General features: G+C 46.5%; 1 protein-coding gene across 2 annotated transcripts in view; it reads left to right on the top strand.

Moving 5' to 3' along the window:
• LOC121538177 (nucleolar protein 4-like) overlaps positions 1-13,799 on the top strand; it is a 177,620-nt gene that overhangs the window by 49,090 nt on the left and 114,731 nt on the right. For both annotated transcript variants that reach the window (XM_041845985.2, XM_041845984.2), the window contains exon 3: positions 967-1,078. In XM_041845985.2, coding sequence (XP_041701919.1) covers positions 967-1,078 — 112 coding nt within the window. The remainder of the gene's footprint in view (positions 1-966; positions 1,079-13,799) is intronic.

The following is a 13,799-nucleotide window of genomic DNA, read 5'->3' as shown; positions in this document are numbered from 1 at the left end:
CAACACCACAGGACTTTTTGGGTTGGAGGGTTTGTATTTTGTCCTGTAGTTCATTCAATGTAATTGGAAAATCCAGTGGGTTCTGGTAGTCTTTAATAGTTGATTCTAAGATTTGCATTTGATCATGTATATTTTTTTGCTGTTTGTTCTCTGTTATAGGGCCAAAAAGATTGGAGAAGTGGTTTACCCATACATCTCCGTTTTTGATAGATAGCTCTTTGTGTTGTTGTTTGTTTAGTGTTTTCCAATTTTCCCAGAAGTGGTTAGAGTCTATGGATTCTTCAATTACATTGAGCTGATTTCTGACATGCTGTTCCTTCTTTTTCCGTAGTGTATTTCTGTATTGTTTTAGTGATTCACCATAGTGAAGGCGTAGGCTCAGGTTTTCTGGGTCTCTATGTTTTTGGTTGGATAGGTTTCTCAATTTCTTTCTTAGGTTTTTGCATTCTTCATCAAACCATTTATCACTGTTATTACTTTTCTTTGGTTTTCTGTTAGAGATTTTTAGATTTGATAGGGAAGCTGAGAGGTCAAATATACTGTTTAGGTTTTCTACTGCCAAGTTTACACCTTCACTATTACAGTGGAACGTTTTGTCCAGGAAGTTGTCTAGAATGGATTGAATTTGTTGTTTCCTAATTGTTTTTTGGTAGGTTTCAACACTACTTTCCTTCCATCTATAGCATTTCTTAATATTATTCAGTTATTTTGGCTTTGATGCCTCATGATTGAGTATTGCTCTGTTCAAGTAGACTGTGATTTTGCTGTGGTCTGATAGGGGTGTCAGTGGGCTGACTCTCTCTCTCTCTCTGTCTCTCTGTCTCTGTCTCTCTCTCTCTCTCTCTCTCTCTCTCTCTGTCTCTCTCTCTCTCTGTCTCTCTCTCTGTCTCTCTCTCTCTCTGTGTGTCTCTCACTCTCTCTGTGTCTCTCTCTCTCGCTCTCTCTCTCTCTCTCTCTGATGGGCAGATTGCGGAGACGTATGCCTTCCTGCCCAGGGAGGCAGTGACCCGTTTCCTGATGAGCTGTGGCGAGTGTCAGAAGAGGATGCATATCAGCCCTGTCGGCGCAGAGTTCAAAGGTAAAAAACCTCTCTCTTTCTCTGGACCAGACTGCCGACTACCATCTCAGCTAGGCTCTGGGTGCGTCTAAATGGCACCTTACTCACTATATAAAGCACTTTTTTTAACAGGGTCCATAGGGCTATATAGGGAATAGGGTGCCATTTTGGACACAGACTCTGTTTAGGTCCATTTGGTAAAGCTCCAGCTGTACATTACATTTCAGTCATCGTCAAATATCATATTATACGTCTCTTCATAACCCAGCCTTCTGTTACTGCGACTGTCTGTAAGCCCGCTGTTACTGCAAGTGCATATACCATGGATGAAGAAAGAGATTTTCATAGGAGTTGTGACAAGAACGGTTTTGAGAGCTGCTTTGCCCCCTCTTCTCCTCCTTCTCCTGCTGTAACTACCCTAAAGGCACCCCATCCCCCCCTCTCCCACCCCCCTCCCTCAGCTACCACCCTCCCCCCAGCTCTCCCCCAGTCCTATTCAAATTAGTCATTGGAGTGTCCTGCCTCGTTCCTAACACACTGCAATTAGCCCAATTAGGGGGCTTTTAACAAAGGAAATGGCTAAGGAAGCGAGCTCTTTTCTACAGTGAGAGCGACCGGGGGGGAGAGAGAGAGAGAGTTAGGCCGATACCCGCTAATTATCAAAATCCAGAAAAGAGACGTTAATTTCTATAACCACTTAAAAGGAAGCGATTCCCAAACCTTCTATAACAAAGCCATCACCTACAGAGAGATGAACTTGGAGAAGAGTCCCATAAGCAAGCTGGTCCTGGGGCTCTGTTCACAAACACAAACAGACCCCACAGAGCCCCAGGACAACAATACATTTAGACCCAACCAAATCATGAGAAAACAAAAAGAGAATTACTTGACACATTGGAAAGAATTAACAAAAAAACAGAGCAAACTAGAATGCTATTTGGCCCTAAACAGAGAGTACACAGTGGCAGAATACCTGACCACTGTGACTGACCCAAACGTAAGGAAAGCTTTGACTATGTACAGACTCAGTGAGCATAGCCTTGCTATTGAGAAAGGCCGCTGTAGGCAGACCTGGCTCTCAAGAGAAGACAGGCTATCTGCACACTGCCCGCAAAATGAGGTGGAAACTGAGCTGCACTTCCTAACCTCCTGCCAAATGTATGACCATATTAGAGACACATATTTCCCTCAGATTACACAGATCCACAAAGAATTTGAAAACAAACCCAATTTTGATCAACTCCCATATCTACTGGGTGAAATACCACAGTGTGCCATCACAGCAGCAAGATTTGTGATCTGTTGCCACAAGAAAAGGGCAACCAGTGAAGAACAAACACCATTGTAAATACAACCCATATGTTTATTTATTTTCCCATTTGTACTTTAACTATTTGCACATTGTTACAACACTGTATATATACATAATATGACATTTGAAATGTCTTTATTCTTTGGAACTTCTAATGTTTACTGTTAATTTTTATTGTTTATTTCACTTTTCTTTACTATCTACTTCACTTGCTTTGGCAATGTTAACATATGTTTCACATGCCAATAAAGCCCTTCAATTGAAATTGAATTGAATTGAATTGAGATAGAGAGAGACTAGCGGGGTTAAGATGGAAATGGAAAGAAATCTGGGGTAGGACAGAAAGATAATAAGGAAAAGGTGAGGAGAGAAATAAATGGCAGAGAGAGAGAGTCCGAAATAGAGAGAAATATTAAATGACTGCCCTGCTATTTCATACATATTTTATTTGTCTACATTCAGGGTCCCATATTGACAGAGGGGCTGCATTACCTTTACATATGGAGGTCCCTTAAATATTCCCACAAGAACAGAACATGGGTAGTATGTAAAGTAAACCATGTCAATTAACATTACAACCCCCACCCCTCCTCCGTCTTCATCTCCGTCCCATACACACACAACGCAGTGAGAGAAGTGCTCCAAGGCCCGATCTGTCAGTGTTGTGTCAACGATGATCATTAACGCTGGGTGTCGCTCATAAAGAGAGCAGCTAATTGGCTTCCTGTCCCGTGGGGATCCTCCCCTTCCCACCCTGACCCCTCATCCTTCCAACCCCTCCAACCCAACACACCCCTCCACTCGCACGAAAGTTCAGCGCTGAATTATTGAATGCAATTCATTACTGTATGCCAGGGCTATTTTTAATTGACTTCAGGCAGTCTTTTGAGTCAGGTCTTTCGTCCTTCGTCTCGTCAACCTTCATCATGCTGTATAGGTGATGCAGTAGGAACAGGTATAAAGGAGGTGTAGGTTTGGGCCCATATTCAGAAAGCCTTGAGAGTAGGAGTGCTGATCTAGGATTGCCTTTTAGATCATGATGAATAAGATTACATGGACAGGGGGACCTGATCCTAGATCTGCACTCCTACTCTGAAACATTATATTAATACGAGCCTAGGTCGCTGGTCCTGTGCCAATTTCACTCCCTTCTTATTCTGAAATCAATTTATCAGCTAGCATGTCTCTGTAATGAATACTCGGACAGAGTGGTAAGATCCAATCGCAGAATCGCGATGCTTTATTAGAGTACAGACAAGGGAATAGCTTAATCGTGGTCGGGCGGGCTGTGGTCAAAACCGGGCCAGGCAGAGACAGACAGAGGTACCAAGGGAGCGGGCTAGTCGTAGTCGAGGTCACAGGCACAGGATCAGAGAACGGTAATCACTGGGGTAGACAAGGAGAGGATTAAGCAATTCGGGGAGTCAAACAACAAGGCACAGGTCGGATACACGGGTAATCAAAAACAACAAACTCTCTCTCTCTCTCGGAACAAAACGCTTAGCAAGTCACACTGGAACAATACCTCGCACCGACTGAACTTCTGAGCACACCTTAAATCCTACACTAATTACTGACAGGTGTGCTCAGAACTCAGGTGAACCAGATCGAGTCTGATGACTCCCCCTCTCAGTAGATCGGGGAAGTGTCAGACTCTGACTAGACCCAGCCAACCCCCGATCCCTTACAGTATCCCCCTCCCCAGGGCCGGCTCCTGACGGCCTTCTACCTCTACCGGGTGGTCTTCCTCTGGGTCGGGTCCGGGATGATCTGAGTGTTCAGCGTGGAAAGTGGCCTTGAGAGCGGGGTCTAGTATGTCCTTAGCAGGGACCCAGGACCGTTCCTCTGGTCCATATCCCTCCCAGTCCACGAGATATTCGATGCCCCCTCGTCTCCGTCTTGACTCCAGTATCTCGTGGACTGTATAGGTGGTGTCCTGTTCATCCTCCAAAGGTGGTGTAGTAGGTTGTTGAGCGATTGGTGGGTACATCGGGCTATAATGGACAGGTTTCAACAGGGAGACGTGGAACGTAGGGGTTTATCCTGTAGTGTCGAGGAGTAACAGACGGTAGGTGACAGGGTTAATACGTCTCTGTATCTTGAAGGGACCAATGTACCTGGGTTGGAGCTTCTTGCAGCTCCGTCGGAACCGCAGGTCTCGGGTAGACAGCCACACTCGCTGCCCGGGTTGATAAGTGGGAGTAGGTCTCCGGCGTCGGTCGGCGTAGGTCTTTTGCTGTTGTGAGGCTTGACTGAGATGTTGATGGGCCGTCTCCCAGACCTGCGCACTCCGACGGAACCACTCGTCCACCGCCGGTACCATCCCGGGTGCGGTATCCCACGGGAACAGGGGTGGTTGATACCCTAGAACACACTGAAAGGGCGTTAGACGTAGGGAGGTGTGAATGAGAGAGTTCTGAGCATACTCTACCCAAGGAAGGAATCGGCTCCACTCTTGCGGCTGCCGCGAACATTGTTGCCGTAGATACTTCCCAATTTCCTGGTTGAGCCGTTCTGTCTGCCCATTGGCCTGGGGATGATATCCGGAGGTTAGGCTAACCGAGATGCCCAAGCGTTCGCAGAAGGCCTTCCAGACCCGGGATACAAACTGGGGTCCCCGGTCGGAAACAATATCCTCTGGGACACCAAACTGCCGGAACACCTGGGTAAACATAGTCTCAGCCATCTGAGTGGCGTTAGGCAAACGGTTCATGGGTACCAACCGGCACATCTTGGAGAAACGATCGATGACCACAAGAATTATAGTATGGCCCTCTGATTCTGGTAGGTCGGTAACAAAGTCCATTGCAATGTGCGACCAGGGTCGTTGAGGAGTTGGCAATGGCATCAGCTTACCCTCCGGTAGTGCACGAGGTACCTTGGACTGAGCACATACTGGACAGGATAAGACATAGTCTCTGACATCATCTGTGAGGGAATCCCACCAGTATTTTCGGCTGATGAGTCGTGTAGTTCGAGTGATTCCGGGATGACCAGATCCCAGCGACGTGTGGCACCATTCCATCAGTTGAGGTCGAAGCGGAGCTGGTACAAACACCTTCGACACCGGGGTTTCTGGAGGAGCTGGTTCCGCTTGTAGGCTCTCCTGAATCGTGTCATCGATAGCCCACCTCACAGGACCAGCACGGCAACTCATGGGGAGGATAGGTTCTGGTTCCACCGGTCTTTCAGCGCGCTCGAACCGTCGGGAAAGCGCGTCCGCCTTACAATTCTTGGACCCGGGAATATAAGAGACAGTGAATTGGAACCGGGTGAAGAATAAAGACCACCTTGCCTGTCGGGAGTTCAGTCGCTTAGCACTGTGAAGATACTCCAGATTGCGGTGGTCCGTGAGCACTTGGAACGGATGAGCTGCTCCCTCCAGCCAATGTCTCCACTCCTCCAGTGCTAACTTCACCGCCAGTAATTCACGATTTCCCACGTCGTAGTTCTGCTCGGCCGGATTCAGCTTCTTAGAAAAAAAAGCACAGGGTCGTGATTTGGGCGGCTCACCTTGGCGCTGGGATAGCACGGCTCCAACTCCAACCTCCGAGGCGTCCACCTCCACGATGAACGGCAAGGTAGGATCCGGCTGACATAAAATGGGAGCGGTGGTAAATCGTAGTTTCAATGTCTCAAAATCCCGCACTGCCTCCTCCGTCCATTTCAGACCACGACCCTTGTAGCTGGTCATCGCCGACAGGGGAGCTGCGGTTGTGCTGAAATTACGCACGAACCGTCTATAGTAATTGGCAAACCCTAAGAATCTCTGGAGCTCTTTCACCGTCTGTGGTTGAGGCCAGTCTAGTACAGCTTGCACCTTGGATTCATCCAGTTTTACCCCGTCGGGAGTGAGTATGGCCCCAAGGAAGGAAATCGTTGTGACATGGAATTCACTCTTTTCGGCCTTCACGAACAGAGAGTGTTGTCGGAGTCGGTCCAGAACCTGTCGTACATGGGACACATGTTCACTCAGAGAGTTAGAGTAGATTAGGATGTCATCAATGTACACTATGACAAAGCGATCAATCAAGTCCCTGAAAATGTCATTCATGAACGCCTGGAACACAGAGGGCGCGTTAGTAAGTCCATAGGGCATGACACAATATTCATAATGTCCTCGATGGGTGATGAAAGCGGTCTTCCATTCATCCCCTTCTCTAATGCGCACCAGATTGTACGCACTCCTGAGGTCCAGTTTACTGTAGATGGAGGCCTGCCCCACCTGCTCGAGGGCTGCTGGAATCAAAGGAAGGGGGTAACGATTTTTAATGGTCATATCGTTCAAACCTCGATAGTCTATACAAGGACGCAGTCCGCCATCCTTTTTCTTAACAAAGAAAAAACTGGATGCGGCGGGAGACGTAGATGGGCGAATGGCCCCTTGCTGTAGTGCCTCATCAATATACTTGCTCATTGATTCTCGTTCCGGCTGTGACAAAGGGTAGATTCGTCCGCGAGGAGGTGTAGCCCCGGATAGCAGATCAATTGCACAATCCCAGGCCCGATGCGGTGGTAACACGGTAGCCCTCTCCTTGGAGAACACCTGCGCGTAATCCTGGTACTCTGTAGGAACAACAGTAGACACCGCACCCTTCGCATCCTCCACAGTAGACGTTTTGCAAGGTAAAATGAGGCACTCTGCCCTACATACCTCACTCCAAGCCGTGATATCGCCAGATTTCCAGGAGATGACCGGATCATGGGTAACGAGCCAGGGGTGGCCAAGGACTAGCGGCTCCCGTGGAGCGGAGATGACGAACAGAATGATGTTCTCATGGTGCAGGGAGCCCACTTGTAATTTGATTTCCTCGGTACGGTGCGTAATGAACCCAGTGCCCATGGGCTCACCGTCTAGCGCGTTGACTCGCAGGGGAGGTTGAATTGGGATAAGTTGAACTCCCAACTCCTCAGCAAGACCCATATCCAGAAAGCTGGCAGCCGCTCCGGAATCAATAAGTCCTTCCAACCTGCGCACTTTCTCTCCGACAGATAAGGTCACTGGCACATACATTTGTTTAGATGTAATGTTCAAAGCTGGAGTCTCACTCACCGGTTTGGCAGTTCCGAGGCGATATCCTGGGGTACGTTTTGGTCGTACCTGACATTGATGAACGAAATGACCCAACTGACCACAATACAGGCATAGTCCGTCTTGCCGACGTTGTTGTCTCACCGACCCTTGTAGAGGTGACCGTCCCAGTTGCATAGGTTCCTCCTCAGATTCTCTCCTCCGCTCTGTCGATTGCTGAGGACCAGTGATCGAGGGCTCCCGGACTGTGGATACCTTGTGTTGCACTATCAGATTATCAATCGAGATGGCTATTTTGATAAATTCATGTAGCGCAGTGATATCTCCTCGACAAGCCAACTCAGTCTGTACGTCTTTGCGCAGCCCTCTTCGGAAAACGGTGAGCAAAGCCGTCTCGCTCCATCCGCTACCGGCTGCTATAGTACGGAACTCTAAAGCGTAGTCGGCTACGGTGCGACGGCCCTGCTGAAGTTCGCATAGTTGGTCTCCCCACACTACGCCCAGATACTGGGTGGTCGAACACCTCCTGGAACAGTCTCTTGAACTGAACTTCCGCATTCAACTCGGGAACCTCAGCTGCCCAAAGCGCAGTAGCCCAATCCAGTGCTCTTCCCGTTAGTAGAGAAATCATGAAATCCACCCTGCTACGGTCATCGGGAAACATAGTACGATTATACGACATATACAGGGACGTCTGAAGTAGAAACCCCTGACATTTGCCAGGTTCCCCGTCGTACCTAGTCGGTAGAGAAATCGGAGGTGTAGGACGAGGACTGACCGTGCTCGGGGTGGTGCCTTCAGCTGCACCAGCGTTGAGTAGCTGTAGGAGTTCATCCATGCGTTTCTCCTGTATCTCCCATCGCCTCTGTAATTCCGCTGGATCCATGGTAAAGGCGAGGTATTCTGTAATGAATACTCGGACAGAGTGGTAAGATCCAATCGCAGAATCGCGATGCTTTATTAGAGTACAGACAAGGGAATAGCTTAATCGTGGTCGGGCGGGCTGTGGTCAAAACCGGGCCAGGCAGAGACAGGCAGAGGTACCAAGGGAGCGGGCTAGTCGTAGTCGAGGTCACAGGCACAGGATCAGAGAACGGTAATCACTGGGGTAGACAAGTAGAGGATTAAGCAATTCGGGGAGTCAAACAACAAGGCACAGGTCGGATACACGGGTAATCAAAAACAACAAACTCTCTCTCTCTCTCGGAACAAAACGCTTAGCAAGTCACACTGGAACAATACCTCGCACCGACTGAACTTCTGAGCACACCTTAAATCCTACACTAATTACTGACAGGTGTGCTCAGAACTCAGGTGAACCAGATCGAGTCTGATGACTCCCCCTCTCAGTAGATCGGGGAAGTGTCAGACTCTGACTAGACCCAGCCAACCCCCGATCCCTTACAGTATCATCTCTGTCATTTATCTGCTGACCTACTAAAGGACAATATTCTCAGGTCTGGAGTCCTTAAGGGGGGTAATAGAAGGCAGACGATCAATACTTACGCAGTAATTAGACAGGTGCGCCATCATCAATTACTGATTGATAGTGTGTGTGTGTGTGTGTGTGTGTGTGTGTGTGTGTGTGTGTGTGTGTGTGTGTGTGTGTCATGTGTGCGTGTGCATCTGTGTGTACTGTCCCAGTAGGTGATAGGTTGTTTGATAACGCTGATTGATTAGAGTTGATATGATCCTTGGAGAGGAGGACCCTGTATGTCATGTGATAAGGAAAACGGACCATTGCTTGCACTTGAGGGATAATGTCAATGAATACAAGAGGGGATACAAGTTCAGTTATAAAGAGTTTGCAGTTATTTTGTTATATGCTGTATCATATATTATAGTAGAGTCTTTATAAATGAACTGCTGGTATACAGTTGAAGTTGAAAGTTTACATACACTTAGGTTGGAGTCATTAAAACTTGTTTTTCAACCACTCCACAAATTTCTTGTTAACAAACTATAGTTTTGGCAAGTCGGTTAGGATATCTACTTTGTGCATGACACAAGTAATTTTTCCAACAATTGTTTACAGACAGATTATTTCACTTATAATTCACTGTATCACAATTCCAGTGGGTCAGAAGTTTACATACACTAAGTTGACTGTGCCTTTAAACAGCTTGGAAAATTCCAGAAAATGATGTCATGGCTTTAGAAGCTTCTGTTAGGCTAATTGACATAATTTTAGTCAATTGGAGGTGTACCTGTGGATGTATTTCAAGGCCTACCTTCAAACTCAGTGCCTCTTTGCTTGACATCATGGGAAAATCTAAAGAAATCAGCCAAGACCTCAGAAAAAACATTGTAGACCTCCACAAGTCTGGTTCATCCTTGGGAGCAATTTCCAAACACCTAAAGGTACCACCTTCATCTGTACAAACAATAGTACGCAAGTATAAACACCATGGGACCACGCAGCTGTTATACCGCTCAGGAAGGAGACACGTTCTGTCTCCTAGAGATTAATGTACTTTGGTGCGAAAAGTGCAAATCAATTCCAGAACAACAGCAAAGGACCTTGTGAAGATGCTGGAGGAAACAGGTACAAAAGTATTTATATCCACAGTAAAACTAGTCCTATATCGACATAACCTGAAAGGCTGCTCAGCAAGGAAGAAGCCACTGCTCCAAAACCACCATAAAAAAGCCAGACTATGGTTTGCAACTGCACTTGGGGACAAAGATAGTACTTTTTGGAGAAATGTCCTCTGGTCTGATGAAACACAAATAGAACTGTTTGACTATAATGACCATCGTTATGTTTGGAGGAAAAAGGGGGTTGCTTGCAAGCCGAAGAACACCATCCCAACCGTGAAGCACGGGGGTGGCAGCATCATGCTGTGGGGGTACTTTGCTGCAGGGGGGACTGGTGCACTTCACAAAATAGATGGCATCATGAGGAAGGAACATTATGTGGATATATTGAAGCAACATCTCAAGACATCAGTCAGGAAGTTAAAGCTTGGTCGCAAATGGGTCTTCCAAATGGACAATGACCCCAAGCATACTTCCAAAGTTGTGGCAAAATGGCTTAAGGACAACTAAGTCAAGGTATTGGAGTGGCCATCACAAAGCCCTGACCTCAATCCTATAGAACATGTGTGGGCAGAACTGAAAAAGCGTGTGCGAGCAAGGAGGCCTACAAACCTGATTCAGTTACACCAGCTCTGTCAGGAGGAATGGGCCAAAATTCACCCAATTTATTGTGGGAAGCTTGTGGAAGGCTACCCAAAACGTATGACCCAAGTTAAACAATTTCAAGGCAATGCTACCAAATACTAATTGAGTGTATGTAAACTTCTGACCCACTGGGAATGTGATGAACGAAATATAAGCTGAAATAAATAATTCTCTCTACTATTATTCTGACATTTCACATTCTTAAAATAAAGTGGTGATCCTAACTGACCTAAGACAGGGAAGTTTTACTAGGATTATATGTCAGGAATTGTGAAAAACTGAGTTTAAATGTATTTGGCTAAGGTGTATGTAAACTTCCGACTTCAACTGTACATACACTACCAGTCAAACGTTTGGACACACCTACTCATTCAAGGGTTTTTCTTTATTTTTTACTATTTTTTTACATTGTAGAATATTAGTGAAGACATCAAAACTATGAAATAACACATATGGAATCATGTAGTAACCAAAAAAGTGTTAAACAAATCCAAATATATTTTATATTTGAGATTCTTCAAATAGCCACCCTTTGCCTTGATGACAGCTTTGCACACTCTTGGCATTCTCTCAACCAGCTTCACCTGGAATTATTTTCCAACAGTCTTGAAGGAGTTCCCACATACAGTGGGGAGAACAAGTATTTGATACACTGCCGATTTTGCAGGTTTTCCTACTTACAAAGCATGTAGAGGTCTGTAATTTTTTATCATAGGTACACTTCAACTGTGAGAGATGAAATCTAAAACAAAAATCCAGAAAATCACATTGTATGATTTTTTAAGTTAATAATTTTCATTTTATTGCATGACATAAGTATTTGATCACCTACCAACCAGTAAGAATTCCGGCTCTCACAGATCTGTTAGTATTTCTTTAAGAAGCCCTCCTGTTCTCCACTCATTACCTGTATTAACAGCACCTGTTTGAACTCGTTACCTGTATAAAAGACACCTGTCCACACACTCAATCAAACAGACTCCAACCTCTCCACAATGGCCAAGACCAGAGAGCTGTGTAAGGACATCAGGGATAAAATTGTAGACCTGCACAAGGCTGGGATGGGCTACAGGACAATAGGCAAGCAGCTTGGTGAGAAGGCAACAACTATTGGCGCAATTATTAGAAAATGGATGAAGTTCAAGATGACGGTCAATCTCCCTCGGTCTGGGGCTCCATGCAAGATCTCACCTCGTGGGGCATCAATGATCATGAGGAAGGTGAGGGATCAGCCCAGAACTACACGGCAGGACCTGGTCAATGACCTGAAGAGAGCTGGGCCTGGGACCACAGTCTCAAAGAAAACCATTAGTAACACACTACGCCGTCATGGATTAAAATCCTGCAGCGCACGCAAGGTCCCCCTGCTCAAGCCAGCGCATGTCCAGGCCCGTCTGAAGTTTGCCAATGACCATCTGGATGATCCAGAGGAGGAATGGGAGAAGGTCATGTGGTCTGATGAGACAAAAATAGAGCTTTTTGGTCTAAACTCCACTCGCCGTGTTTGGAGGAAGAAGAAGGATGAGTACAACCCCAAGAACACCATCCCAACCGTGAAGCATGGAGGTGGAAACATCATTCTTTGGGGATGCTTTTCTGCAAAGGGGACAGGACGACTGCACCGTATTGAGGGGAGGATGGATGGGGCCATGTATCGCGAGATCTTGGCCAACAACCTCCTTCCCTCAGTAAGAGCATTGAAGATGGGTCGTGGCTGGGTCTTCCAGCATGACAACGACCCCGAAACACACAGCCAGGGCAACTAAGGAGTGGCTCCGTAAGAAGCATCTCAAGGTCCTGGAGTGGCCTAGCCAGTCTCCAGACCTGAACCCAATAGAACATCTTTGGAGGGAGCTGAAAGTCTGTATTGCCCAGCGACATCCCCGAAACCTGAAGGATCTGGAGAAGGTCTGTATGGAGGAGTGGGCCAAAATCCCTGCTGCAGTGTATGCAAATCTGGTCAAGACCTACAGGAAACGTATGATCTCTGTAATTGCAAACAAAGGTTTCTGTACCAAATATTAAAGTTCTGCTTTTCTGATGTATCAAATACTTATGTCATGCAATAAAATGCAAATTAATTACTTAAAAATCATACAATGTGATTGTCTGGATTTTTGTTTTAGATTCCGTCTCTCACAGTTGAAGTGTACCTATGATAAAAATTACAGATCTCTACATGCTTTGTAAGTAGGAAAACCTGCAAAATCGGCAGTGTATCAAATACTTGTTCTCCCCACTGTATGCTCAGCACTTGTTGGCTGCTTTTCCTTCACTCTGCCGTCCGACTCATCCCAAACCATCTCAATTGGGTTGAGGTCGGGGGATTGTGGAGGCCAGGTCATTTGATGCAGCACTCCATCACTCATGTCACTCACGTCACCTCAATCGAAAGATAACGGTAACCTCGGAATATCTCCAAGCTCTCTGTCACTGGAAGAGCCCCTCGATCTTTGTTTCTGATACTCTCCTAGGGGTATTGTCAACGAGGAAGGTGGTAACGACAGGCACATCACTCATAGGGTGGGTCGCAGTCCACGAGGGAAGAGCAGTAAACAGAGTGTGGCCCCCACAACTCCGCCTCGCTCATATAAACTACCTCGAACAGCTGACAGTGCTCCTCTCATTGAGACACTTTTTGCCCTTCCTCCAGAATTGTCACGTCCTGGTCAGGACATACAATACGACTGTGGTGGCATACATCAACCGCCAGGGTGGAACTCTCTCTGCATGTACACAGACTAGCTGTCAAGATTAACTGTGGAGCGGAGCACACCTACTCTCACTATGCGCGACTCATGTTCCAGGCGTACTGAATGTGAGAGGGGACTTGTTGTCCAAAGGACAACTCCATCCACAAGTGGTGAACCAGATCTGGGAGAGATACGGTCAAGCCACAGTAGATCTCTTCGTATTGCACAAAGACGCGTCACTGCCCGTTGTTCTTTGCGCTGGCAGGAGACGCACCACTAGGGATGGATGCGTTGGCACGCTCTTCGCCAAGGGTGCTGCTCTATGCTTTTTCTCCGCCAATTGGTTTTCACGTGGGACCACCCATACGTAAAAATGTATGCACACATGACTGTAAGTCGCTTTGGATAAAAGCGTCTGCTAAATGGCATATTATTATTATTATTATTATTATTAATAATATTCAAAAATACGCATAAAAACAATTTGTGCATTTAGAAATGTGTTTTCATCTAATTTACTTG

Source organism: Coregonus clupeaformis, chromosome 24 (assembly GCF_020615455.1).
Source record: "Coregonus clupeaformis isolate EN_2021a chromosome 24, ASM2061545v1, whole genome shotgun sequence".
Taxonomy (NCBI): domain Eukaryota; kingdom Metazoa; phylum Chordata; class Actinopteri; order Salmoniformes; family Salmonidae; genus Coregonus; species Coregonus clupeaformis.
The sequence above is the reverse complement of the archived record's forward strand: the minus strand, read 5'-3'. Positions and strand labels throughout refer to the sequence as shown.